Source organism: Amaranthus tricolor, chromosome 7 (genome assembly GCF_026212465.1).
Source record: "Amaranthus tricolor cultivar Red isolate AtriRed21 chromosome 7, ASM2621246v1, whole genome shotgun sequence".
In the NCBI taxonomy this organism is placed as follows: domain Eukaryota; kingdom Viridiplantae; phylum Streptophyta; class Magnoliopsida; order Caryophyllales; family Amaranthaceae; genus Amaranthus; species Amaranthus tricolor.
Genome location: NC_080053.1, coordinates 24964005 through 24990138, shown reverse-complemented (window position 1 = coordinate 24990138; position 26134 = coordinate 24964005). Strand labels below are relative to the sequence as shown.

The window sequence follows — 26134 nt, the reverse complement described above, 5'->3', positions numbered from 1 at the left end:
TCGATAAGGAAAAGCCACTATCCTACTTCCAAATTTCTACTTCACACAGATAATAAAGCAAAGCAGGTTTAATACCAGCAAAAATTATCATCACCAAATAAAAATTGATAATTAAATTACATGATTATAATCTTACATGATGTCGTTTATAAGAACAACTACCCATTGAACCATTGATACCACATACATAAGTAATTATTCACATTCAATCTACCCTAAAAATCCTAATTAATTAAAATTATTCACATTCAAATAATCAAGTACATACATAAGTAAATTATTCACATTCAAATATAAAATACATACCTTGGTAATGAGATATGATAATTTTGTTTCTACAATAAGATTATGTAACCTACAATGAAAAACAATATCAAAATTAGTATAAAAAAAGACTAAATCCTTATTAAAACACAATGACTTGAAAAAGAACAAGACTAGCCCTAATTTCGTGGCTTTTAAAGGAAAAGTAACAATGGTGGGTTGAAGAACTTAAACAAAGATGGAGAAGGAAATTCGTGCAATGTGTGGTTATTGAAGCAACAAATTTCAACAACACAGGAACTTGAAGAACTTAAACAAAGTCGTGGAATTTGGAAGATGATGAACGAAATGAAGAGAAAACACAATAGAGTCGTATGATTTGAAAAACTTGAAGAACTTGAAGAGATTTTTCGTGGGTTTTTGAAGAAATTTTCTGAAATAGAAGAGCTTGAAGAAGAAGACAGTTGTCGTCGTGGGTTTTTGAAGAAAGTTATTTTAGGGTTTTAAGCAATTGAACGTCAAAACGCGTTTTTTATATTTTTTGAACTAACTATTTGCTGCGGGCTTCTTAAAATACCGCAGCAAATAAGCATTATTTGCTACGGATTTGAGAAACCCGCAGCAAATAACTGCTTATTAAACAAAATTTTTTTTTTAATACTTATTTGCTGCGGGTTTAATAAATTCGCAGCAAATAATGCTTATTTTTTATTTTTTATTTTTTTTCGTTTAATAAGCACTTATTTGCTGCGGGCTTTATAAAACTGCAGCAAATAATGCTTATTTGCTGCGGGCGTCAGGAAAACCGCAGCATTTTGTACTATATATTTTTTTTCTTTTTTCTTTTTTTGCTATTTAATGCTGTGTCTAAGGAAAACCGCAGCAAATGATACGCAACAAATGAGGTTTTTTCCACTAGTGAAGAGGACGCAAAAAATAATGGAAAGGACCCAAGTCCTTCATAGCAAACTCAGAGCTAAGTTTAGACATAATAGATTGACGAAGCGTATCAGAAGAAGCCGTAAGAATAATGTCGTCCACATACAACAAGAGATAAGCAATATGAGAACCATAACGGTAAACAAAAAGAGAATTATCAGAGACACTGTTAGAAAAACTAATAGTGGTCATAAAATTGGCAAACCGCTGGTACCAAGCTCGGGGGGCTTGTTTGAGACCATACAAAGATTTGCGAAGATGACAAACATGATCGGGACAAGCAGGATCTTGAAAACCCAGGGGTTGATGCATGTAGACGGTTTCAGACAAGTAACCATGAAGAAAGGCATTCTTAACATCCAGCTGACGAATTGACCAAGACTTGGAAAGAGCAATGCTTAAAACAATGCGAATAGAAGCAGGTTTCACAACCGGACTAATAGTTTCATCACAGTCTGTGCCTTCCCATTAAGATTTACCATCACCGATAAAACGCACTTTATAGCACTCAAAAGAACCATCGGACTTTGTCTTTAGACGAAAAATCCACAAGGACCAGATGAGATTAGCATTAGGAGGACGAGGCACAAGATCCCAAGTATGATTCTCCATTAAAGCATCAAATTCCTCTTTCATAGCTAACTTTCGGTTCGGGTCACGAAGGGCATGGAGGGGACTTTTGGGTAAAGGTGAAAAGGAAACGAATAAGACTTGGGAGTAGTATTTGGGGTTAGGTTTGAAAATACCAAGCTTACGGCGCGTGACCATGCTGGGTGGTGAGGATAGAGGATCGTTATGGGAAGAGGGGGAGGAAGAAGTGGGCTGGCAGGTTACTGGGCTGCGTAAGGCAGGCCTAGTAAGGCTGGTGGGAGGTGGATTGGGGGGAGAAAGGAGCAGGCCCATTAGAAAGGAGAGGGTAGGTTGGGGATGTGTTTGGATCGAAAACAGGAGCACGCCTAGCAGAGGGTGTAAGGGGCAGAGAGAGGTAGGCTGGGTGAGGTTAGGCGTGAGGAGGAGCAGGCCCAGCGGGGGTCAGATTTGGGTAGGGGGAAGGGGTGTGGGTTGTTTTGAGTAAAAGGAGAGGAAGAGAATCATCTAAGAAGTGGTATGCTTGAGGGGAGGGCGTATAGGAGCGGAAAAGGGGAAAGGTGGCCTCATAAAAAAGAACATGTCAAGATGTAAGAAATTTACAGGATGAGAGATCATAGCACTTGTAACCCCTATGAGAAGAAGGGTAACCCAAAAAGACACACGGAGCGGAACGAGGTTGGAGTTTATGGATAGTAGTAGAGGGAAAGAGAGGGAAACATAAACACCCAAAAACCCATAGATGAGTATAGGAAGGAGACTTACGATAAAGTAAGTGAGTGGGAGTGAGATTGCCAAGGATTTTAGAAGGGAGAATATTAAGGAGATAAGTGGTCGTGGTTAAGGCGTGAGGCCAAAACAACGGAGGAAGAGAAGCATGACACAAAAGAGTACGAACGATATTATTAATGGAGCGGATTTTTCGTTCGGATTTGCCATTTTGAGAGGAGGTGTAAGGACAAGAGAATCGAAGAGTAAGACCTTGATGAGCACAAAATTGATGAAACATTTTATTATCAAATTCACCCCCGTTATCACATTGAAAAGATTTGATTTTGAGTTCAAACTAGGTAAGAACAAAGGTATTGAAATTCACAAACACATCATATACTTGGGATTTGCAAATTAAGGGAAAAGTCCACAAAAAATTAGTATAATTTTCAAGAAAAAGTACATAGTATTTGTATTCCGATGGACTAGAAATAGGAGATGTCCATAAATCACTATGAATAATATCAAAAGGCTTAGTACTCATAGACATTGAATTAGAAAATTGAATATGTTTTCCCAAAGAACATGAATGAAAAACAAAAGTAGGATCTTTATTGCATTGAATTAAACGAGAAGAATACAAGGAATTTAAAATCACATTTCCCGGATGGCCTAAACAGGAATGCCAAACACTAGTAGACAAAACGGAAAAAGCCGATGGTGTGGATGAAGTAGAAGAAGCTCCATGTGTTGACTGGAAAGGATAAAGATTACCCGTGCTATTAGATCTCAAAACGAAGTTCCCCGTGGCCAAGTCCTTCACAAAAAATCCAAAAAGATCATATTCAGCGGAAACCATATTGTCATGAGTAAATTTACGGACATAAATTAAGTTTTTAATAAGTTTGAGTGCATGTAACACATTTTCGAGGGTAAGGGGTTTTTGCGAGGAAGGAAAAGAAAGTTGCCCATGACCATGTACTGGAATCATATTACCATTACCAACAACAATAGCATTATTTAATTGATGCTTTAAAGGAAAATATGGCATTAAATTACCTAGAGATCGAGTCATGTGAGGTGTGGCACCGGTATCTATGTAAAATTGCTCATCCGGAGTAGACAAAGAAAAAGTATTCATGGCGTGATCAATATCCGTAGGAACATAACCATAGAAGCACTAGTCCCGGTGTGATAACTTTGAGCCCATAGAGTAGTAGGAAAAGGGGCAGGAGGTTGGGCCTAAGGCTGACCAGCCCAGTATGGCCATGGAGGGGAAGTCCAAGGAAAAGAAGATGGGTCAGGATGTTGAGAAGTGTTGCTGGGTCGATAACCAAAAGAAGAACTGGGCCTGGGATTGTGGCGCTGCAAAGACTTGCCAAAACCGCTGGTGAAGCCATGGTGGCAGCTTTGGCTGTTCGTACCACCACGTCGAGGCTGACGGTGGCCACCACGGTGGTGGGAGGCACCATGAGACGCAAAATGGTCGGAATTATCCTTAGTTGTAGTAACAAGAGCTCAATCGGGACGAACAATTGATTAGAGAAGGGATGGACTAATACAACCATAAATCCATGTGCGAACGATGTCATCAAGTCGTTGCCATTCGGAATCTTTAGAAGCCGGTGCTTTAGAGGAGTCATGGGGAAGAATGTGACCATCCACAAGATGAGCTCGACAATGAAGTTTGAATAAAGTGACCCAAGTATGAAAGTTGGTGCCTTCTTCATCAAGTTGGATTGGCACACTAGTTTTAATATTAGTAACTAAAGTTGTGGGATGAATTTTGTTGGAGCAGCCATAGAAGGAACAAGAAAAGACAAGAGAAAGAGAGAAGAAGAGGGTGGCTGTAACACCCCGGCCTCGGACCGCTGGTGACTACTCTTGGAGACTGTAGACTAGCCCCACAAACCAACACAAGTCTTTCCAGCGCACTTTGGCCTCACTCGTGCGCACCCGGGAAAACTTCCCAGGAGGTCACCCATTCTAAGATTGCTCTCCACCAAGCACGCTTAACTGTGGAGTTCTTAGCAAATGGGCTCTCTAGAAAAGAAGATGCACCTTGTTGATATGAGTAGTCTATCAATCCTTTTTCAAGCTAAATCTGGGGTATTACACTCAACCCCACTTAAGAATACAACGTCCTCGTTGGACCGTAACTTCAGGATCTTTTCTCCCGCTAGGTGCATTAAACACTATCAGCCATGGTCGCAGGGTTGCTCTGATACCATTGGTAACACCCCGGCCCCTCGGACCGCTGGTGACTACTCTTGGAGACTGTAGACTAGCCCCATAAACCAACACAAGTCTTTCCAGCGCACTTTGGCCTCACTCGTGCGCACCCGGGAAAACTTCCCAGGAGGTCACCCATCCTAAGATTGCTCTCCACCAAGCACGCTTAACTGTGGAGTTCTTAGCAAATGGGATCTCTAGAAAAGAAGATGCACCTTATTGATATGAGTAGTCTATCAATCCTTTTTCAAGCTAAATCTGGGGTATTACAGCGGCAGCCGTGGATGGTGGCTGGCCGGCAGGGCAGTGGAGGTGGAGGGAGTAGGATGCAAGAAACCTAAGCAAATGATACCATAAAAGAATAGATTGGTTGTCATTCTCATTATATGGAATAATATTATATACAAGAATACAATCTATAATTTAGGAAACTAAATATTTGCACAATATTCTACACAATCATATTGATTATACAAAATATCCTATCAATCAAACGATATTATTCTAACAATCATATCCAATAATCCAAAAATAAATAATTAAATAATTAAATGATTTCAAATGCTTCTACAATTTAACACCAAACCTTGATCTACCTCAACAAAGCATAGAAAAATTACTATTTCTTTATTAAAGACTATCTCATGATTAGAGTTGTTTATGGGTGGGTTTGGCCGGGTAGCGGACCAGGTGATACCTTAAAAATCTACCTGCAGGCTCAAATATTCAAAAGTTCGCCCGCATTTGTGCGGGTTAATTTTCTTTTCACTACCCGCCCATTTTTTTAGCGGGCGGGACCCGCGGATAAGCAGGTATTTCTTATATAAAAATCAAAATACAATACCAATTATAAAGTTAAGTCTTAATAACAATTCTGATAATACAATACATTGTCCAAAATACTCTAAATACATAAAAATCTCAAAATACTCAAATTACATAAATATAAAAGTAGGGGATTGAAAAGTGGGAATTAGGTGGCGGGAGTTCTAGAGAGTATATGAGAATTGAAAAATAGGAATTAATGGAGTATTAAGTAAGTTGGGTAATGTAGAGCTAACATAAAACATAATATAATTTTTATTTAATATTGGAATATTATCAATGGTACCCCTATGTTATTGCACTTTATCTTTGTACCCCTGTGTTTTTCGTAATTCCAATGGTACCCCCAACATATCTTGCTAATTACAAACGTGACACTTTTTAAATTTTTTTCGTTAAGTGGCCGTTAATTTTTTGATTTGACCTAACCATGGTTAATTTCTTATTGTGTTCTTCTTCTTCCCTTTTCCCTCTCCTCTTCCTTCTCTCCTTCCATGGCTGCTTCTTCAAGGCACTCATCATTTTGCGTTAAGGTGTATTCCGGTACAGCTAAAAGACCACACGGAACATGGGTTTTTCCGGAGAGCCCAGTTGGAGATTACCTGGCGGTAATTTTCTCACTAGCAATTCGGTTTGCAAGAGCGATGAAGTAGGAGGAGCAGCTATCAATTTCATCATCTTCTGGGTTCCTAGTTTATCAAATTAAACTCCAACGCAACAGATTTTTCGCAATTTCATTGTCATCATCCTCACTTACTTTCCCCAAATATCCATCATTATCATTTTCCAGAATTCATTGTTTCACAGGTTTCAGGATGTTGTCTACACGGAATGAGTCGAATTCAAGTGTTTCTTCTTCTTCTTATTCTTCGATTTCTTCGGTAAAAATTTCAATTTTTTTGATTTGAATGTTTTGGAGGAATGTTTGGGATTTGGGAACTGGATTTGTTTTAATTGTCGGAAATACGATGTTTGTGTAATTGATGTGAGCTTGTTAGTTATTTTGATGTTAATTTTGTGCCATTGGTTTAAGTTTACTGGATTGTTAGATATTAATTTAGCATTAATTCAAAAACCAAATTGCGAGTGAGAAAATTACCGCCAAGTAATCTCCAACTGGGCTCTCCGGAAAAACCCATGTTCTAAGTGGTCTTTTGGTAGTATCGGAATACACCTTATCACAAAATAATGAGTACCTTGAAGAAGCAGCCATGGAAGAAAAGAAGGAAGAGGAGAGGGAAAAGGAAAGAAGAAGAAGAAGAAGAAAAAGAAGAAGAAAGCAATAAAAATCTACCCATAGTTAGGTCAAATTCAAAAACTAACGACCACTTAACAGAAAAAACTTAAAAAGTGTCACGTTGGTAATTAGCAAGATATGTTGGAGGTACCATTGGAATTACGAAAAACACAGGGGTACCAAAGTTAAAGTGCAATAACGCAAGGGTACCAGTGATAATATCCCTTTAAGATTTAATATAATAAACTAAGCAGGCGGACGGGTATACCAGCGGGTATTTTTTTTGTGTCATTACCCGCCCATTTATCTCGGCGGGCGGGCATTATCCGTCCAAATTTTAATTTTTTTTCAAATACGTTGTCCATACCCGCCCATTTTTCAAGCCGAGTGGGTTGAGTCTGACGAGTAGCCCGCCCATAAACAACTCTACTCATCATTGAGACAACCTATATTGAAGTGGCCTAAATTATAAGTACTTTAAAAAATAAAAACAATCTTTCAAAAAAAAAAGTTTTTTTAATAGTTTTAGAAAATTAATATAAACTAGTTAACAAATTACTTTTTATGTTAATGGTCATTTTCTTAACTCATCTCATGATAAGACGGTCAAATTAGGAAAAAAATATCACAAAAAGTAGTATGCAACAGTAGTATGAGTGCAACCACCTATAAATAGGCCAAATAATACACGACCTAATTTTTTTAATACTTTTATATCAAATTTAAAACTCAAAAGATCAAATTCAAGACCTAAAAGGCCAAATCTATGACTTAAAAAAAACAATTTTAAGACTTAAGTCGATTTGGTTTTAATTCTTAAATTATGTATTATAATTTTATTTAAAAGTTTTTTATTTTGGGACTTAAAAGACCAAATCAAAGGGCTTAAAAGACAAATTCCAACATACCAAAATACGTAGTCCTCGAAAACAAGCATAAATAGACTAAATCAAAAGAATAAGGCATAAGAATGGCATCAATATAATTCAAAATTAGGGGATAAAATATACATAAAGCATGCGTATCACCCGTTTTTCTTGAGAAGATCTTAGTAAATAACGGTTATTTTTAAGATTCGCAAATCACCTTTATATGATAGGATTTGATAAGGTGGGAGTTTTATTATTTTAATTTATTTTTTTAATTTTATTTATTTTTTTATTTTTTTTTTCTATAGTAATTCATTAGAAATTTTAGCTTTTCTTAAATTCGTCTCAGAAACAGTCAAACGATCAAAAAAATATATATCAAAACACTTGCACAACTTAAATCTTTGACACACAACCTCCAAAAACACAAACTCATCATTCATCAATGGCTGCTCTTTCAAGGAACTTTCCATCCCCCACCTCTCTCATCACCATCATCATCATATCTTCTCTCATCTCCCTCATCAACTCCAATCCCAACCCTCCATCAAATCCCATCAACAGCTCTTCTTCTCCAGACATCCATGACATCCTCCCATATTACAATCTTCCAAAAGGAGTAATCCCAAATGGAGTAAAATGTTATACTCTGTCCTCCATTAATGGAAGCTTCACTCTTGAAATGGAACATCCATGTTATGTCAAATTTCCTGATAATCAGATCGTGTATTATGATAAGATAATTAAAGGGAAGTTAAGTTATGGGAAAGTGTCTGATGTTAAAGGAATTCAAGCTAAGAAGTTTTTTGTATGGGTCTCGGTTACGGGTATGGAAATGGATCCGGATTCGGGTATGGTGGAATTCTTTGTTGGAGCTTTGAGTCAGAAATTGCCTGCTAAGATGTTTGAAGTTATTCCTACTTGTATGAATAAGGCTTACTCTGTTTTAATTGGGTATGTTCTTAATTTAATTTAATTTAAGACTAAAATATAATCCTATCCTGTTTTGGGTTAATTTTTTGTTTTAGATCAACAATAATTATGTTGGTTAATTAGCTTGTCAATTGTAATGTAAGTCTTGTTATTGTATTATATACACTAATTTCTTTCTGAAATACTTAGTTTTATTACTTATTATTTCATCTATTTTACTACTATATTTCGGCTTAATAATTACTCATTAGTAATTGTGATTTGTAAATTAAAATCACAAAATTCTCTATCAAATTCTATCAAATCTTATCACATAACGGTGATTTGTTAACTTTACAAATTACCATTATTTACGAAGACCTCCTCTATAATGTGCAGATTTCATTCTGAAATACTTGTTTCATTATGGTTATTGGCATTTTTTATTATTTAATATATTTTATATTTGACGGCTAATATACAAGAATAACTATAGTTAAGTTGGATGTTATTTGAATTGACTAATTATATTTTTTATAGTATATAATTTTTTAATAATTTTTTGTTATGTATAATTTAATATTTAATATGTAAATGATCAAATTGATAAATTGTATTGTATAAAAAGTCACACCAAATATAATTAAACTGAGAAAATATAAAAGAAATTCTGCAAGGGCAAACCAAATAAATAAGCCGTAAGAAATAAGGAGTAGACCGCGAGAGTGAGGACTCCCATGTGGCTTCGCCAACGAAAGTTACGGAATGTTGAAATCAAATATGAAAATTAAAAAAAGTGCTCCTTATGTTCTTCCCTAACTCAATCTCAACCACTATCATTAATCCGGTATAGTTACGTATATTGGTCTATTTTCTCTTATTCCCTTTATGTCTTTATACAATTGTAATTCTTTATAAATTTAATTTATAATTTTATCTAAACTACACAATAAAAAATGATAAAATTAATATCCTTAGTTTGTTATTAATAGTTTTTAATAAAAATAACAACATTAATATAATTATATAAAATAGTTCATTGTAAATGTGAGGCCAATCACATATGAGACAAACGGGTATATACGGGGTAGGTAAAAGTTTTTGCCCACCGGCTACCACATAACCATTACCCATGGTGAGTAAGACTATTTATACTTATATTCATAAATTAACCACAAAATTTATACTCATATCTGCCTAACTGAGGTAAAAACGTTGTAAAATCATATATTATTATATTTTATTTTTGATGTATAAGTTTAAATTTATCAAATCTTATTTAATATATCTTAATGTAAATTTTATTAGTTTTAATTTTTCATAATTTTTAATTAATATGTTTAATAAGATATATTCAAGGTATTTGCATTTAGTGCTAAAAAAGAGAGTATAATCTATTAAGAAATAAATTCAGTATAAATATTTGGAAAAATTGTCTAAAATAATTCAACTTTTTTTATTTCTTATAATAATCCGAACTTTTAATTAATTATGAATAATACAAACTAAGAAGAGTATTTTCCTCTAACATCCCACCAAGTAAATTAACCCACTATTATAGGTAATTTAAGAAAAAATATTTAAAAAAAAAAAAACAAAAATTAAACAAAACCAACCCCTTCCCTACTTTCACCGACCCACCACCACCATCCCTCCTCAACCTTAATAGCCAGTTAATGGTTTCAAATCACCCTCAGTTTTCAAATCACCTAACATTATTTAATTCCTAGATTATCAATTATAAACCGTAAATGTCCCAAAAGATTCAAAATTTTCCCACTTTAACAACGTTGAACAACTAGGAGAGGGTGGCTGATGGTGGGGTGGTGGAGGCCATAGGGATTTTGAATTTTTCTTTTTTTTTATTTTTATTTTTTTTTATTTTTTCCTAAATGAACTGGTTAAACAAGTTTTAGGTAATTTTGAATGTTAGTGGAAAATATCCTACTTAATTGATATTATTCATGATTAATCAAAAGTTAGGATTATTATGGAGAAATTAAAAATAAGTTGAACTATTATAGACAATTTTTCCTAAATATTTTTGTTGAGCTTACATATAAGTCCATTGAAAAAGTCTAGTAATATGTATAAATTCAATAATTTTTTGTTTTAAAACTAATAGATGCAATTAATTCAATAGATTATATATTATATTATATTCTCTCTTCTTAATTCTTTGACATAAAAATTAAATCTTATATTAGTTAGAGCAAGTGCTGTATTTTCCAAATAAGATTCTAATATCGAATCTCAACTAGTCATTTCCATCCACAAATCTACCCTACAATCCAAATGAAAAAATTCTTTAATGTGAGTTTATAAATGGATAATTCTCAAATTAAATGATGTCACTTATTAGCAGTTTTGGTTAAATCATTAATATTGTTATTATGTTCAGAATTTAATAAAAATATAATATAAATTATTAACAATTATAACAAATTTAATAAGACATGAGCGATTGTCAACAAGTAAACACTAATAAAGTAAAATTGCTAAGGTAATTAGAATTTCTATATGTGGAAGTGGAAGCACCAATGACATTAGCGATTAAACCCTTCCTAGTTCATGTAGAGTGGACATGGGATTCTAATGATAAACAAGCTAGTGAGAGCAAAGAGTGAGCCTAATTTTATTGCAAGTATTCTATGATTCAATTGCAGATTCATTAAAGAAAAACTATTATGGTTGAGAAAGAGTTTACCATTGATTTTTGGTGTTGTTTTTGTAAACATTTTACTACTCTTGTGGTTGTATGTGTATTATTTCAATACATATATCCTCCATAATTTCATATTCCTTTTATCACATCAAATTTACCCCATATGTATTTAGTGAAAAATTCAAGAAAAAAAGAAACAAAAGTAAACATTTTGAAATAGTAGAAGAAATGTGTAAATGAAAAAAAATAAGTTAAATATGTAAATAAAAATTAGAAACAGAATATGGGTCATCGCCAGAATAAAAATAAGACAAAGTTAATGGAACGTACTAAACGGTAACACATTATTATGTCTTCCAACGCATAAAAGTGGATTTCAAGAAAATATGGTATGTACTCTCATAGTCCTTAATAAATTGCATTAATGAAATTTTAGATTAAGAAATAGTGAGATCATTTGAAGTACGTGGATATACATAGAGTTGAAATGTGTCTATGAAAATAAATAGTAGAAATTTTTCCATAAAAAGAATTGTAGCAAAGTAAAAATGACGAACTAAGCTAGTTTGCTTTCATGTTTGTTTTGGTCGTGTGGGTAATATTTCCATCACTTTACTTTGATACAAGACATCGAGGTAAGGTAGACGACGATATTGCTGTATCTTCATACCAGTACTTACGCCGAACTAAGACAGCAGTCGGCAATCATAACAAGACCCTAGCACAAGGTTTCATAACTGCAGATGTCGTCGTAATTGCAGTAACAGATGCAGCACCTCACGGTAACTTCACCATAGTTTTTCGTTTTTCTAGAACAACCTAATACACTTTACAAAGATAATCACGGGTTACATAATGAAGTTTTGTGGTTCAGTATGCTAAAAGTTCGTTATAAAGAGCCATTGTTAATCCATAGTCTAAGCCCCAACATAGTATTCCAACATTTCATGCATGATGATCAGTCCTAAACAAAGTTTCAATAGCAAAATCAAAGACACTGAATCTTCCTAAATTTTTATGATACAAACAAGGTTTAAAACGAACAAACTCAAGACCATATAATTTTTATTTATCGCGACAAAAATCCAAAAGGCGAGTCTAATTTTCAGGAATTCGACATGATATTCACATAAGCATCCACAGAATTACTGTACGTCATTTTCGTGTCTTTCAAAAACCGAGTCTCAGAATTCTGCAAATCACAGCGGATTTCAGCCTACCTAAACGAATCAACTCTACACAAACGACCACATGAAACACTAACTGACGGAACAAACAAATCAACTTTCACTTACTTTCGGGGCGCTTCTCCTCTCTTCGATGTTGAATGGATGCAAAATTCTCTTCACGAATCGGTGAAATATACATTGTGAAGGTAAAAGAATTTGGGTTCTGCGTCTGAGCATATATGGACTTGCACTCAACGGATCCTACCCATTTTTGGACATAAAACGAATGAATTCTAATACCCAAAAGCACGTTATATATGTCGTCCGTTGAATCTCATGCTTGAAGCACTTGACAGTGCAAAATATGGCTTTTTATACCACTTCGGCCGGCTATGCTTGATAATAGATTAGTGAACATAGTCCTCAAATGACCCCTTCCACCGACATTCTCCCATAGGTGCGGGTTACTCTCGACGTGCTTATCATGGCTTGAGACGTCAACTAGACTGATGCTCATGTTGTTACGAATAATACAAAGCTTACCGTTAAGGGGAACAAGTGCCGCAGCCTCCAAAGCTCGGGAACTTCCAAGGTGGAGTTTACTGTCGATAAATTTTATCCATGAATCCGTTGCGTCATCGTATACTCTAAGCTTGCACCCGTCCCTGCAATCGATAGAATATAGCTGACCGTTCATGGTGGTGCTTGGATTTCGCCAACTTGCGACCATTCCGTCATTCACAGGGTTCCAGGTGTTGGTCTCGGGATCATATACTTCACTCATTACTTGGCGATGAGTACGTAATCCTTTTAAATACCATTTTCCGTTGTACACAACTCCGATGAAAGGGACCATCCCTGTGCTCATCTCGGCAATGGGACTCCATCGGTTCTTGTTCGGGTCATACATCTCGGCTGAACGGAGAGCCCGTTGGATCCCTTCACATTCACCACCAGCCACATAAAGGCAGTTATCTATGACACAAGAACCGAAACAATGGCGCCTCCGATACATGCTTGGCGCTGCGTGCCATTTGTTTGTCCTTGCACTATAGAATACGACACGTCTCATAGAACCCTTCAGCGGATCTTCACCTCCGAACAAGTACAGATGACACCCGCTTAGAACAGCACACCCGAATCCTCTGGCTTCGGAATACTCTCCAGGAACAGGAGGAAGTGGTTGCCAAACCTGATAAGTAGGATCAAAAGCATGCCATGAGATCTTTCCATCTCGGTCCCTTTTCATCACATATACCCATTCTTCTGCCATTCCGAGATTTTTCCTCTGAGAATAGTAGAAGTTTCCAGACACGAGTCGCTGCCATCTTTTGCAAACTAGGCGAAGTTTTCGGTGTTCCACTCGAGGGACTCGAATAAGACAAGCAACGGCAAGATCATCGGGGAGGCCAGGCAAGAGAGGTGATTGGACACGGTTCCTCTCTCTGCGAGAGTTTTTTGTTCGGTGTGCACGGGGATTTATATCGGGTTGTATGCAGATTTTTGATCCTGAAACAAATTTTCTTGCACCAACGACTGTTTTTAAACTAGCATCAACCTTGCAGTAGCACGACACGGAGTCAACCTGAAATATTTTTTATAAATCAGACAACAAATTCGGCATAGTAGCATCGACACCCTGATAAAAGGGCTATGAAGATCAAAAGTTTCACAATTAAATCCGATGTCAAACAAAATGAGAAAATTTGTGGGTTTTTTTCCAATAATTTATAGTTAAATTGTAATAGAGTTTGACTTGCTTCTGATTGGTAACACACTCGCACACAAAAAAGGCTTGACAGCAAGTAGAGGTGTTTTACGGGGCGGGTCGACACAATGGGTCAAGGGTCGGGTCACATTTTTACGGGTCATTAGCGGTTGAGTCCATAGCACCGAGAACGATAAAACCAGATCGACTGTCAAAAATCTAGAGAAGTATTCACAAAACCCCATTTCATAAGAAAATTTAGAGAACTCGGTAGAAAGTGGATGTATGCTATAGTACAAAGTTTTAATACAGACTCTTCCACATATTCCAATCAATAAGCAGCGACCTTTAGGGAGTCATTCGGGAAAAAGTAAATCTCGGTAACTTTTTGAAACGAAAGAAAGTGGTTACCACATGAGTCATATACGTCTAAGGCTCTAAGCTCTAGTCAGAGAAAGCTCAATAAAATCGGAGTAAACTTAGAAAACGTCATGTCTTAATGCGGTTGGATGGTGTATTCACTTCAAGAAGCCTAAACAGATCTTGGATAGGCCAACATAATGAAGGCAAGTGAACCTTCAACTTTCAGACATGAAAAAAGATATTGTTAGAGTATATAACATGATACTACAAGCCAGCATGATAAAAGGTCACGGGTTCAAATCTCAACCACCTCTCATCAAAGTGGAATATTTAGCGCCGGGTATAAGGGCGTGTTAGAGTATATAACATATCTTAGGGCCTCAACTATCAGCTTAACCTTTTGGTTGAGTTGGTTGCTTGACAGATACCGCAGCCATATGTCTGATAATGACACGTGAAGTCCATGTACCATATAATCATATACTAGAGAAAGTTTAAAAGATAATCACATTATAGCAATGCAAAGCCTACAAAATTAATCTAACCTTCCTACAATGTTAATGAGGGAGCTGAATAACAAAGTTTTCCTACAGAGTTGGCCTTCATATTCTTTCTATTTTTGGCTTCAAATTTCTCACTCGTGTTCACTTCTCTTCTTCCTCAAGTGTAAGTACCAAGGAAACTTTTTATCATTTTTGAAAAACTGTACCTTTTTTGACAGGTCAACGTAAACCTCGAGCGTCACGTTTTGCAATCACTAACCATGATGAATCATGTTTTTGTTAACATTGACAGGTTGAAAGAAGTAACATTTTGTGAAGGATGTTTAGTCATAGTTACATGGAATGTTCATCCCCAATCACCACGAAACAATACCCAGATCGTAGTAGACCATTTAAAGGGTATTTTCGCCTTCATTAACAAATTAAAGAAAAAACAAGTGAGGAAAAACAAGATGAAACCTAGAAAACTAAAAAAATTCAACTTAAAAACAATTTCTTAAATCAAAAAAAATCATTTTAATTTAATCTTGTACTCAAATATACTTTTTATAAATAATGTATCCTGTACCCAATCGCTCCCGAGTCAATCTAGGTTGCGTTCCTTGTTTTTGTTCCCGTTCCCCGTTCCAAAGCAAATGTCGTTCCAGGCATTGTTACCTAGAACAACATTTGGTTTGGAACGGGGAACGGGAATGGGAACACGGAAAGCAACCTAAATTGACTCGGGAACGACTGGGTAAAAGATACATTATGTATAAAATATATATTTGGAAACAAAATTAAACTAAAACAATTAATTTTCTTTAAGAAATTATTTTCAAATGGAATTTTTTTAGAGTTCTAGGTTTTATCTCGTTTTTTTCTCCCTCCTTTTTCTTTAATTTATTTGTAAATGAAGGCCAAAATACCTTTTTTAAAGGTCTTCTATACCGGGACGTCACCATGAGCGATTTGGATCGCGTTTCGTGGTGATTGGGGACAAACATCCTCAGATCGCGGAACTTGGCTACGTTCCACGTCACATGCAACTATGATTCTAGGTAACGATGTGTTTAGTAAACTAAGATATATACAACTACCTAACATCTCAAATAGTAGCTCAGTAGGATCGCAGTGTCGACTTCATTGTGTAAATTACGTTGTTGTATTGGGTCCAAAATGAACCTATTCACCAAGCAGGAGTCTTAAACTAGTCAAAATGCTTAATGCTAAAACAAGAAAGCATTCAACATGCTTAGTTAATCTATGTTGTATGCTTCTAATTCCACTCTTTTAAGAGTATGAGTTACAAAGGATGTATGTTGCTCCGTATTAGATATCTCATGTGTGATGCTGTGGATTTTTGAAAAAAAGAAGCTATTATCAGTGAGTGTAACGGCGAGTGTTGTTAGCAACTCCTTTCGCGAGTGTTTTAGCACCTCATTTTGCTGAGCTTTGTCATTTCTGCTCTTTTTTATGCATGTTAGAGGATGATAATTTAGGGATGATAGTATGGAAAATGAGCACCTTTCCTCTAATGTGATTACTTGTTTTCTCTTTTGGTCCTTCCTGTTGGTGTAAATTCCTCTGCTTTAACACATAAAAAAGGGAGTATTTAATACACCAACTTGGGTTTTTAACATAATTGATTTGAGCACAACAAGAGGACATCTCATTTCATGAAATTTGGTCATGTTTGGAAAATATTTAATCAAATAGAGGATTAAGCATTTTGACTAGTTTAAGACTCATGCTTGGTGCATAGGTTCATTTTGGACCCAAGACAACAATGTAATTTACACAATGAAGTCGACACTGCGATCCTGCTGAGCTACTGTTTGAGATGTTAGGTAGTTGGATATATCTTAGTTTACTAAACACATTGTTACCTAGAACCATAGTTACATGTGATGTGGAACGTAGCCACGTTCCGCGATCCGAGAATGTTTATCCCCAATCACCACGAAACGCGATGGTGACGTCCCGGTGTAGAAGACCTTTTTAAAAGGTATTTTGGCCTTCATTTACAAATTAAAGAAAAAAGGAGGGAGAAAAAAACGAGATAAAACCTAGAACTCTAAAAAAATTCCATTTGAAAATAATTTCTTACAGCAAATTAAATGTTTTAGTTTATTTTGTTTCCAAATATATATTTTATACATAATGTATTATCTTTTACCCAGTCGTTCCCGAGTCAATTTGGGTTGCGTTCCGTATTCCCATTCCTGTTCCCGTTCCCCATTCCAAACCAAATATCGTTCTAGGTAACAATGCCTGGAACGACATTTGCTTTGGAACGGGGAGCGGGAACAAAAACAAGGAACGCAACTTAGATTGACTCGGGAGCGATTGGGTGCACGATACATTATTTATAAAAAGTATATTTGAGTACAAGAATAAATTCACCTCAAATTGCCTTCCATACTACAACAAATCCTTCAAAAACCAGGTTAATACGCTGTATCAATAAAAGCAGCCAGATACCTCAACATACTATCAAGTTCCAAATCCCTAACTCTCACTACATCAAGCGTAAAGAAAGAAATCATCAAAAACAACAAAACAAAACCCTTACTTGAAGGTCATTTCATGTAATTAACAGATCTGATTTAACCAAAAACAACGAAAACGGATTAAATCTAACAACTTCAACAATTTCCATCCGAATACAAGCATTCCGCAAAACCAAAAAAGCAAAATTAACAGATCAAAACACTTTCAGAAAATATCAAAACAAATTCATCAACATTCTTGAAAAGCACAGAACAAAATAAAATAGATCCAAAACAATTCAGAATCAAAAAAGTGAGATTTCAAGAAAAGAAACCTCTTGTTCGGAAAGAGGTTTGCACTGCATAAGCTGAGCGATCTGTGCATCAAGATTGTGATGAGAGTTAGAAGGAACTGGATCGAAGCTCATCTTGGGAATCCCTACCAGATCTCTACCAACCCCTACCGATATCCCTACACCTTGACGTCACCGTAGATTTTTCTCCGTGAAGAGAGAGAAAATGTTAGAGAGAGAAAGGGATAAAGAATGGAGGGGAGAGAAAGTAAGGTAAGGGAAAGAGAGAGAAAATGAAGGAGAGAGAAAGAGAGATGGGTGGTGGAGGGAGAATGGAAAATAGGAAACCCTCGGTTTTGATCAATCAATTCTCCATTTCTATTTTTCTTTTTTTCTATTAAAAATAGTAATTTGTTTTTTTAAAAAAGGTTTATTTTTGCGCCTGTGATTTTTCAAAATAAAAACGGGTTTACTCGAAACTTGAATTCGTCATTTCGAGATCTATCTGCCTTTATGTGCTACTCGCCTTTAAGCGCGTATTGTCAAAATACTTTTTTTTATTACGAAATTTGTAAATTATAATCAGCTCGTCTTGTATGAGACTGTCTCACCATAAGACGAGTCCATATAATTAGTCAATCTTTTGAGGGAAATTTCACATGATAGCATCGAACTTTCATGAAATGTCAGTGGTAGCATTTTTGTAAGATTTTTTTACATGGTAACATCTATTTTATGTTTTATCTAACTGCCGTAGCATTTTTCACTAAATTCTAGTCGATTTCCGTTTAATTCACCATTTTGACGTTTTTACTCTTATTAAGTATTGGTTGTTGTCTTTATAATTTTCCTTAAACATTTGAGAGCGTTGATGAATTAAACGTCAAAATGGTGAACTAAACATTTGAGGTGGGTGATCACGTGTTGTTAAGAGTGTCTCCTATGCGTGGTGTAGTCCGCTTTGGTGCCAAAGGAAAGTTGAGCCCAAGGTTTATTGGTCTATATGAAGTTAAGGAACGCATTAGGAAGATGGCATATCGCTTAGCTCTTCCTAATTCGTTGGATAAAGTCCACGTTCATGTCTCACAACTTAAACGGTATTTTGCTGCGTCATCTCATGTGTTGGACCCTGAACCTTTCGAACTAGAAACCAACCTGTCTTATGAGGAACAACCTATTCGTATTTTGGATACAAAAGTTCGTAGTACCAGACGGAAGGATGTTACCATGGTTAAGGTCTTGTGGGCGAATCACGAAAGGGAGGTAGCCACATGGGAAACCGAGTCTGCTATGCGAGAAAAGTATAAAGACAACAACCAATACTTAATAAGAGTAAAAACGTCAAAATGGTGAATTAAACGGAAATCGACTAGAATTTAGCAGAAAATGCTACGGCAGTTAGATAAAACATAAATTAGATGTTACCATGTAAAAAAATCTTACAAAAATGCTACCACTGACATTTCATGAAAGTTCGATGCTATCATGTGAAATTTCCCTCAAAAGATTGACTAATTATATGGACTCGTCTTATGGTGAGACAGTCTCATACAAGACGAGCTGATTATAATTTACAAATTTCGTAATAAAAAAAAGTATTTTGACAATACGCGCTTAAAGGCGAGTAGCACATAAAGGCAGATAGATCTCGAAATGACGAATTCAAGTTTCGAGTAAACCCGTTTTTATTTTGAAAAATCACAGGCGCAAAAATAAACCTTTTTTAAAAAAACAAATTACTATTTTTAATAGAAAAAAAGAAAAATAGAAATGGAGAATTGATTGATCAAAACCGAGGGTTTCCTATTTTCCATTCTCCCTCCACCACCCACATCTCTTTCTCTCTCCTTCATTTTCTCTCTCTTTCCCTTACCTTACTTTCTCTCCCCTCCATTCTTTATCCCTTTCTCTCTCTAACATTTTCTCTCTCTTCACGGAGAAAAATCTACGGTGACGTCAAGGTGTAGGGATATCGGTAGGGGTTGGTAGAGATCTGGTAGGGATTCCCAAGATGAGCTTCGATCCAGTTTCTTCTAACTCTCATCACAATCTTGATGAGCAGATCGCTCAGCTTATGCAGTGCAAACCTCTTTCCGAACAAGAGGTTTCTTTTCTTGAAATCTCACTTTTTTGATTCTGAATTGTTTTGGATCTATTTTATTTTGTTCTGTGCTTTTCATGAATGTTGATGAATTTGTTTTGATATTTTCTGAAAGTGTTTTGATCTGTTAATTTTTGCTTTTTTGGTTGTGCGGAATGCTTGCATTTGGATGGAAATTGTTGAAGTTGTTAGATTTAATCTGTTTTCGTTGTTTTTGGTTAAATCAGATCTGTTAATTACATGAAATGACCTTCAAGTAAGGGTTTTGTTTTGTTGTTTTTGATGATTTCTTTCTTTACGCTTGATGTAGTGAGAGTTAGGGATTTGGTACTTGATAGTATGTTGAGGTATCTGGCTGCTTTTATTGATACAGCGTATTAACCTGGTTTTTGAAGGATTTGTTGTAGTATGGAAGGCAATTTGAAGTGAAGAGGTAAAACGCTATATTAGAATGAATATCTGAGTTTATGCCTCCTTTTTACTTTAGTACATCCTACGGTTTGTGGTGGAATAATGTGTTCTTAAACGAGAACGAAAGTAGTCAATTATAGAGTTTTGGAGATGGTTGTGTGATGTGGTCGATGTATTGTGAAAGATTTCTATGAAAATAGAGGGGTGTATGAGCTGGGGCTTGCATGTTTTGATTCACTTCGTGAGAAGAGGCTTATTAAGCTAGGTATGAAAAGCTTCTGAAATGAATTTTTTTTTTCGTTGAGTTGTACTTTTCTATAGATGTTTGCTAATTATTTGAGCAAGGGACTGATTAGATGCTATCATTGGGAATCATCTTGATGTGGAAATGAAAGGAAAAGTTAGACTAATGGAATTGAAAGAAAATTAGAAACCGTGTTAGATTGAGACTAAATCAAAGTTTTAATTGTGTGGTATATTAAGGAAATGTAAGGGAATTAGAGGAGTGTTAATTTTATTTTTGATTCCACAATTTTTCAGAGGGTTTCTTTTTTCTCTAGGAAAAACTAGTGGGAACAAATCAACCCGAGTACCCGACTCTAAGTCAATGATTTCTTTAGTTTTATGCACATTTACTTTTCCCCACTTTTACTCTTTGATTTGATAGTCCGACCAAGTAATACAATGTTCTCACCATTCCATCTTTTTGCTTAGATTTTGTCATTGAACTTAAGTTACCAAACTAGTGAAAGTTCTACATTTTTCTTCAAGTACTCTTGTTGTAAGCCATATTGGTTTGGTGTGGTGTTGGCATAATGTGTGTATTTTGTCCCTTTTCTGTGAAATTTGCGCCTAGAGATCCCATTTCTAACATGTCGTAGCTTGGTTCTTTGAGTTCATGAATGTCATTGTGAAGTGCAATCTTTCTTTGATCAGGTTAGGGGATTATGCGATAAGGCCAAGGAAGTATTGATGGATGAAAGCAATGTTCAGGTTTGCAGCCTTCCTGCTTCTGTGCTTGTTATCTACTTTGCATTGCATTATTTGGTTGATGCCTATATAGGGTAGCATTACAATTCATGTTAGTGGCTGTTGGGGGTTAATGTTGTGGCAACATTTTTCATTGAGATGTGATTCAAGGATGGAAATGTTGCTATTCTGTTTGGTCTTTAATTTGTCCAATGGTTTTCCTATTTAATTACCTTTGTCAAAACAAGCTTCAAGTCAATTTGAGTTTTATGATTGGTGTTGTTTAGAATATGTGGAAAGGTGATTTTAGCATCCTTCTATATTGAACTTTATATTAAACTTCTAAAACACTTTTATTTGACTAAATAAACAAAACTGGAAGGTGATGCCGGCGGCCTGCTACTTTAAACTTCCGAGAGACACCTACATTACTATGGGAACTTTATTGCAAAATTTCTATGAGTTTATACCTGATACTTGAGTTGATACTTAATTGTATGAATGAGAACAAATCAACTAACTATTTGCTGTGCTATCTTGGATTTTAATAGCGTAAACTTCACTCTGCCTTCCCATTCACATTATCATGCATTTGTTCCTGAGTTGCTTCTTATAATTGACCCTAGTCTTTATGTACGGTTCAATTTTCAACTCCCTTCTCTCTTCTTTTCATGCCTTGCGTCATGGCCTGTAATAGTTTCATCCTCTTTGTTTCTTGATTGTATTGCTTATCATCATGTCGTAGATTTTGCTTTTCTTCATCATCGTTTGTTTGAACTATCATTTTCTTATTATAGTTTTACAGCTGAATTCAGATGGTAATTTCAGTGCTTTGAAATGATCCACATTTTATATAATTGCAGCCAGTGAAAAGTCCTGTGACAATTTGTGGTGACATCCACGGGCAGTTTCACGACCTTGCAGAGCTTTTTCGCATTGGAGGGAAGGTATGTATCCTGTTTGTGACCCTATTTCAGTGGACGTTGGGTGTTGGCTATGAATGTCTATCCATGTGTGTGTTGTAAATGCAAGGGCCTATTCTGGGTTGTAGATCTTGTAATGCTTAAACTAAGACGGAACTATTGGGATTTTTTATTAGTGCATTTATAGTTATTTGGTTTCGGATTATAATAGACTGTAGTAAAATGACTCATTGAACAATGTGCACTTCATATTTATGTTGAGTTGCACATGATGTTATTTACCAAAGGTTTATTCTAATGTTGTGGTAATGAAATGTTGTTGTACTAACAACTTCATTAATGCGTTTGCAAACCAAACTTTGTCAAGGATCATTTTTCATTTGTTATGGGGATATTTATAATATATATTGCATTATTGACTTTGTCATTGATAGGTGTCTGCATTTTTGATTGTAGTGTCCAGATACAAATTACTTGTTCATGGGTGATTATGTTGACAGAGGATATTACTCGGTGGAAACGGTAACGGTGAGTATTCTTTTCCTTATTGTCTAAATGAATCGGTAAGTAGTTATGAGTCAAAAAAATATTTTTGTTTTACATCATTTGTAGGATAGCAAAGATAACAATTTTCAGCTTTATTTGCATGCCGGAAATAATGATGTGGTGGAACTCATATCATTGCATTTATTGGGGCGTATAATTTCATGATTAGTTGTGACTGCCATCTCAGCCAATAAAAACTGCGTGAGTTCTAGTATAGCAATTAACCATATACTTTTAGGTTGTAAGATTTTTTTATTTTTTTATTTTCTTTTTCAAATTTAGCGAATTATTTTGGAGATCCTTATCGTTTAGTTGGGCTCTTACTATAAATTACCAGCTTTTCTTGGAAGAACTCATTGCAAATTAGAAGACTTACAATACAACAGTTCTAAATCTTCCAACCTACCTGCTTACAGCCTTCCCTATTGAGCTTTTTAGCTAGTGGATATGTTCCATATTGGTAACGCGGAATTGATTATTCACATTTCATAATAGGTCTGTTGCTGATATTGTTGTGAGTTGGACATAACTTTGCTTCCATTCCAATTGACAAGTTGTAATTTAACATGATGTATGATGATTTTTTGAATAGCAGTGGAAATTGATTGTGCTTTTTTCTCCCTCATTCAGCTCCTAGTTGCGCTTAAAGTTCGCTATCCGCAAAGGATAACAATCCTTAGAGGGAATCACGAAAGTCGTCAGGTATTGTTCTTAGTCTTATGGAGTTTTAGTTTGTGGGTTTTCTTTGCTTTGTGCTTGGGCTTCCCTCTTTTTTTATCAAGTATTATTTCAACATTTTTAATTTCATTCCTGAAGACCCTCTTGTTATGATCTTTATATATATTATTATTAGTGCGATGGATCCTTTGTTCTGAGTTTTCTCTCCTTGGTACAGATTACTCAAGTGTATGGGTTCTATGATGAATGCCTACGGAAGTGAGTATCTCACATCTAAATTCTATTCAGTGTATTCAGCTGACTGTGGCATCTGTTGTTGAATGAGAAACTCTACTTGCAGTGTGATACATTCGGTTAGATGATTTTTTATGTGATGGTGGTATTGTAAGACCTATAGAACATTGTTTGTGTTGGAAGTATCGAGGTTATGTCCACAATTTATTGATGTGACTTACCATAGGTTCAGTACACTGCCTTTTGTAGAATTAACTTGAATGGCTTCTTTTGTCAGATCAACTTTTGTTCTTGTCTGAATGTATTCTTGCTATATGAAACTCTAGCATAAAAGTCACACACCATTTTTCTTATAATGCTGGGCGTATTGAGATTATGTGTAGTCTTGTAGCGGACCAAGTGGGTAATGGTTTTGGTGGGGCTTGTGCTTTGGCATCTAACTTGTGTCTTGTTGGCTTGTTGTCAAGTTGGAGCTGGTCCATGTGGCTCAAATGAAAGACTCGTATTCAAGGGCGCCTGCGCCCTCTCATGGTGGCCATTGTGTGAGGCAGAGGCGGAGCAAAAAATTGACAAATTTTTTGAAGGCCCTGTGCAATTTTAAAAATTATGATATGATTCTAACAACTTTGTATCTTATACATTTACGTATACTACGTAATTTAATATTGAGGACTCTAATTTATTGGGGTCCTATGCGGTCAAAAATGTTGAACATACTTAGGATCTCCCCTGATGTGAGGGTGGGTAGGGCTTTCATATGTTGCTACTACCTTTCACTTTCCATGAAATCACTGGTTTACTTGTTAATTTTGTTCTATTTATTGGTTGTGCTATGCTACTTTATTTTCATTTGCCGTTCTATGGTGTTATGTGACTAGCCTTTGAGATGTATACTCTTATTTGTATGGGAAAAATTGTAGAAATTGCAAATGATATTCTGTAGCTGGTGTTCTTAAACTACTTTTATTTATGTTTCTTCCTTTTCTACAGGTATGGAAATGCCAATGTCTGGAAGACCTTCACAGATTTGTTTGATTATTTTCCGTTGACTGCCTTGGTTAGTACATGTATTTTGTGTTATGTTTGTCTTTATGTTTTGGTGTGAAGTTGTGGTTTTCTGCTGTTTTTGTTTTTGGCTTAGCTTTGTATGTCTCATTCTAGTTTTTGCCTTTTGTCTTGTATTGTAGGTTGAATCCGAAATATTTTGCTTGCATGGTGGACTGTCACCTTCCATTGAAACACTTGATAATATACGAAATTTCGACCGTGTCCAAGAAGTGCCTCATGAGGGACCTATGTGTGATCTCTTGTGGTCCGACCCTGATGACCGTTGTGGTTGGGGTATATCACCCAGGGGAGCTGGATACACTTTTGGCCAAGTATATTTTCTGTTCTCTCTGCTCATTAATCTTTGTTCCCCACAGAAGTGTGATTGGCTCATCTTTGACTTGTTTTTTTGCACTTCTCCCTCCAGGACATTTCTGACCAATTTAACCATACCAATAACCTAAAGCTGATTGCCAGAGCTCATCAACTGGTGATGGAGGGATTCAACTGGGCTCATGTGAGTCGCAAAATCTTCATTTCGAGCTCACTATATTACCTTAAATCTTCAATGCGAGTAATTTAAATCTTAAGAGGATTGATTTGATCTTTCTGCAGGACCAAAAAGTGGTAACCATTTTTAGTGCACCTAACTACTGTTATCGGTGTGGAAATATGGCATCCATCCTGGAAGTTGATGACTGCAAAGGTCACACATTTATTCAGGTATGCAACACTTTGAGATGTGTTTGTAATATTTGCTAACATAAGTCGTGTAATTGACGCTTTATGTTTGTATAATATCTGAATATACAGTTTGAACCGGCTCCAAGAAGAGGAGAACCTGACGTCACCCGGAGGACACCTGATTATTTCCTGTGAGTTGAAGTTGCCAATGACGAGATGGTTTCTGGTGGTGAAAAGCCTCCTACCTGATCCTATGTTATTGAGCAATATTTCACGGATTAGGTTGGTTAATTCTCCTGTGGCGATGAATGGATTGTTTTGTCACATTTGATACAGCAGATAGTCTTCTTTTCAGTTGATGCTTCTTGATTACGGTAAATTTCGCGAATGAAGAAGCTTATGGAGCTTGTAGGAGGATATGTACCGATTTCCAGCAAAACTTTGTGGTATCTTTTACGCCAAATTTTCTTTGCTTTTTCGGTCCTTTTTGGCCTTTTTAAAAAAGTTATGTTAATTTTTTTGTTTATTCAATGTAGAAGAATGGTTGTTTGTGGGGAGGGTTATGTAGAGAAACAAATAGTTGATTTCCTATTTCGATGGGTGCTTTATATTATTATATTCCCTCGATAATCTTACGAATACTGTATTTTGTGGCTCATTCTTTTCATCTGTGGTCTAATTTAGAGCTGGACATTTTTCTCTAATCACTTAGGGCAAATATTCCACATCCCAATTCCAACATAGGGATACTGAGTTGGATGTGTACTTCTGTAATCCTATGTCTCATGATAC

General features: G+C 35.8%; 4 protein-coding genes across 9 annotated transcripts; 3 read left to right on the top strand and 1 right to left on the bottom strand.

The window, feature by feature from the left end:
• Window positions 1-8020: 8020 nt before the first annotated feature.
• On the top strand, window positions 8021-8823 carry LOC130817385 (uncharacterized). Its single transcript, XM_057683059.1, has one exon. The coding sequence runs from the start codon at window positions 8111-8113 to the stop codon at window positions 8639-8641; it is 531 nt and encodes a 176-aa protein (XP_057539042.1). The 5' UTR covers window positions 8021-8110; the 3' UTR covers window positions 8642-8823.
• A 2769-nt stretch (window positions 8824-11592) lies between these two features.
• Window positions 11593-18119, bottom strand: LOC130817382 (F-box/kelch-repeat protein At1g55270-like). Of its 6 annotated transcripts, none has more exons than XR_009043772.1 (4): window positions 17792-18119; window positions 16492-16554; window positions 12538-13996; window positions 11593-12069 (listed from the first exon to the last, which is right to left on the bottom strand). XR_009043772.1 is itself a non-coding variant. In XM_057683050.1 (3 exons), exons 1-3 carry the CDS (start codon window positions 17882-17884, stop codon window positions 12746-12748), a joined length of 1407 nt encoding a protein of 468 aa, XP_057539033.1. In that variant the 5' UTR covers window positions 17885-18119; the 3' UTR covers window positions 12152-12745. The 6 variants fall into 6 exon arrangements, 3 of the variants coding, with proteins under 3 accessions (XP_057539033.1, XP_057539034.1, XP_057539035.1); XR_009043773.1 differs by having other exon boundaries at window positions 16492-16551; XR_009043774.1 differs by lacking the exon at window positions 16492-16554 and having other exon boundaries at window positions 17792-18118.
• Window positions 18120-18691: 572 nt separating this feature from the next.
• LOC130818638 (uncharacterized) lies at window positions 18692-19102 on the top strand. Its single transcript, XM_057684800.1, has one exon. The coding sequence runs from the start codon at window positions 18692-18694 to the stop codon at window positions 19100-19102; it is 411 nt and encodes a 136-aa protein (XP_057540783.1).
• A 426-nt stretch (window positions 19103-19528) lies between these two features.
• On the top strand, window positions 19529-25960 carry LOC130817384 (serine/threonine-protein phosphatase PP2A catalytic subunit). Its single transcript, XM_057683058.1, has 11 exons — window positions 19529-19853; window positions 21198-21254; window positions 22094-22177; window positions 22610-22681; window positions 23330-23401; window positions 23595-23635; window positions 24602-24668; window positions 24799-24990; window positions 25086-25175; window positions 25274-25381; window positions 25472-25960. The coding sequence occupies exons 1-11, from the start codon at window positions 19761-19763 to the stop codon at window positions 25535-25537; spliced, it is 942 nt and encodes a 313-aa protein (XP_057539041.1). The 5' UTR covers window positions 19529-19760; the 3' UTR covers window positions 25538-25960.
• Window positions 25961-26134: the final 174 nt, after the last annotated feature.

What these genes read in the sequence shown, in the direction of transcription:
- LOC130817385 (XM_057683059.1), top strand. Translation starts at nt 8,111, where the DNA reads ATGGCTGCTCTTTCAAGGAACTTTCCATCCCCCACCTCTCTCATCACC.
- LOC130817382 (XM_057683050.1), bottom strand. Translation starts at nt 17,884, where the DNA reads ATGAGCTTCGATCCAGTTCCTTCTAACTCTCATCACAATCTTGATGCA. An exon ending in AACCTCTTTCCGAACAAGAG is followed by an intron (nt 16,555 to 17,791) that starts GTTTCTTTTCTT and finishes TATGTGTTAAAG; the next exon opens with CAGAGGAATTTACACCAACA. An exon ending in GTAATCACATTAGAGGAAAG is followed by an intron (nt 13,997 to 16,491) that starts GTGCTCATTTTC and finishes AAAATATTTCAG; the next exon opens with GTTGACTCCGTGTCGTGCTA.
- LOC130818638 (XM_057684800.1), top strand. Translation starts at nt 18,692, where the DNA reads ATGCGTGGTGTAGTCCGCTTTGGTGCCAAAGGAAAGTTGAGCCCAAGG.
- LOC130817384 (XM_057683058.1), top strand. Translation starts at nt 19,761, where the DNA reads ATGAGCTTCGATCCAGTTTCTTCTAACTCTCATCACAATCTTGATGAG. An exon ending in TTTTTCGCATTGGAGGGAAG is followed by an intron (nt 22,178 to 22,609) that starts GTATGTATCCTG and finishes TTTTGATTGTAG; the next exon opens with TGTCCAGATACAAATTACTT. An exon ending in ATTTTCCGTTGACTGCCTTG is followed by an intron (nt 24,669 to 24,798) that starts GTTAGTACATGT and finishes CTTGTATTGTAG; the next exon opens with GTTGAATCCGAAATATTTTG.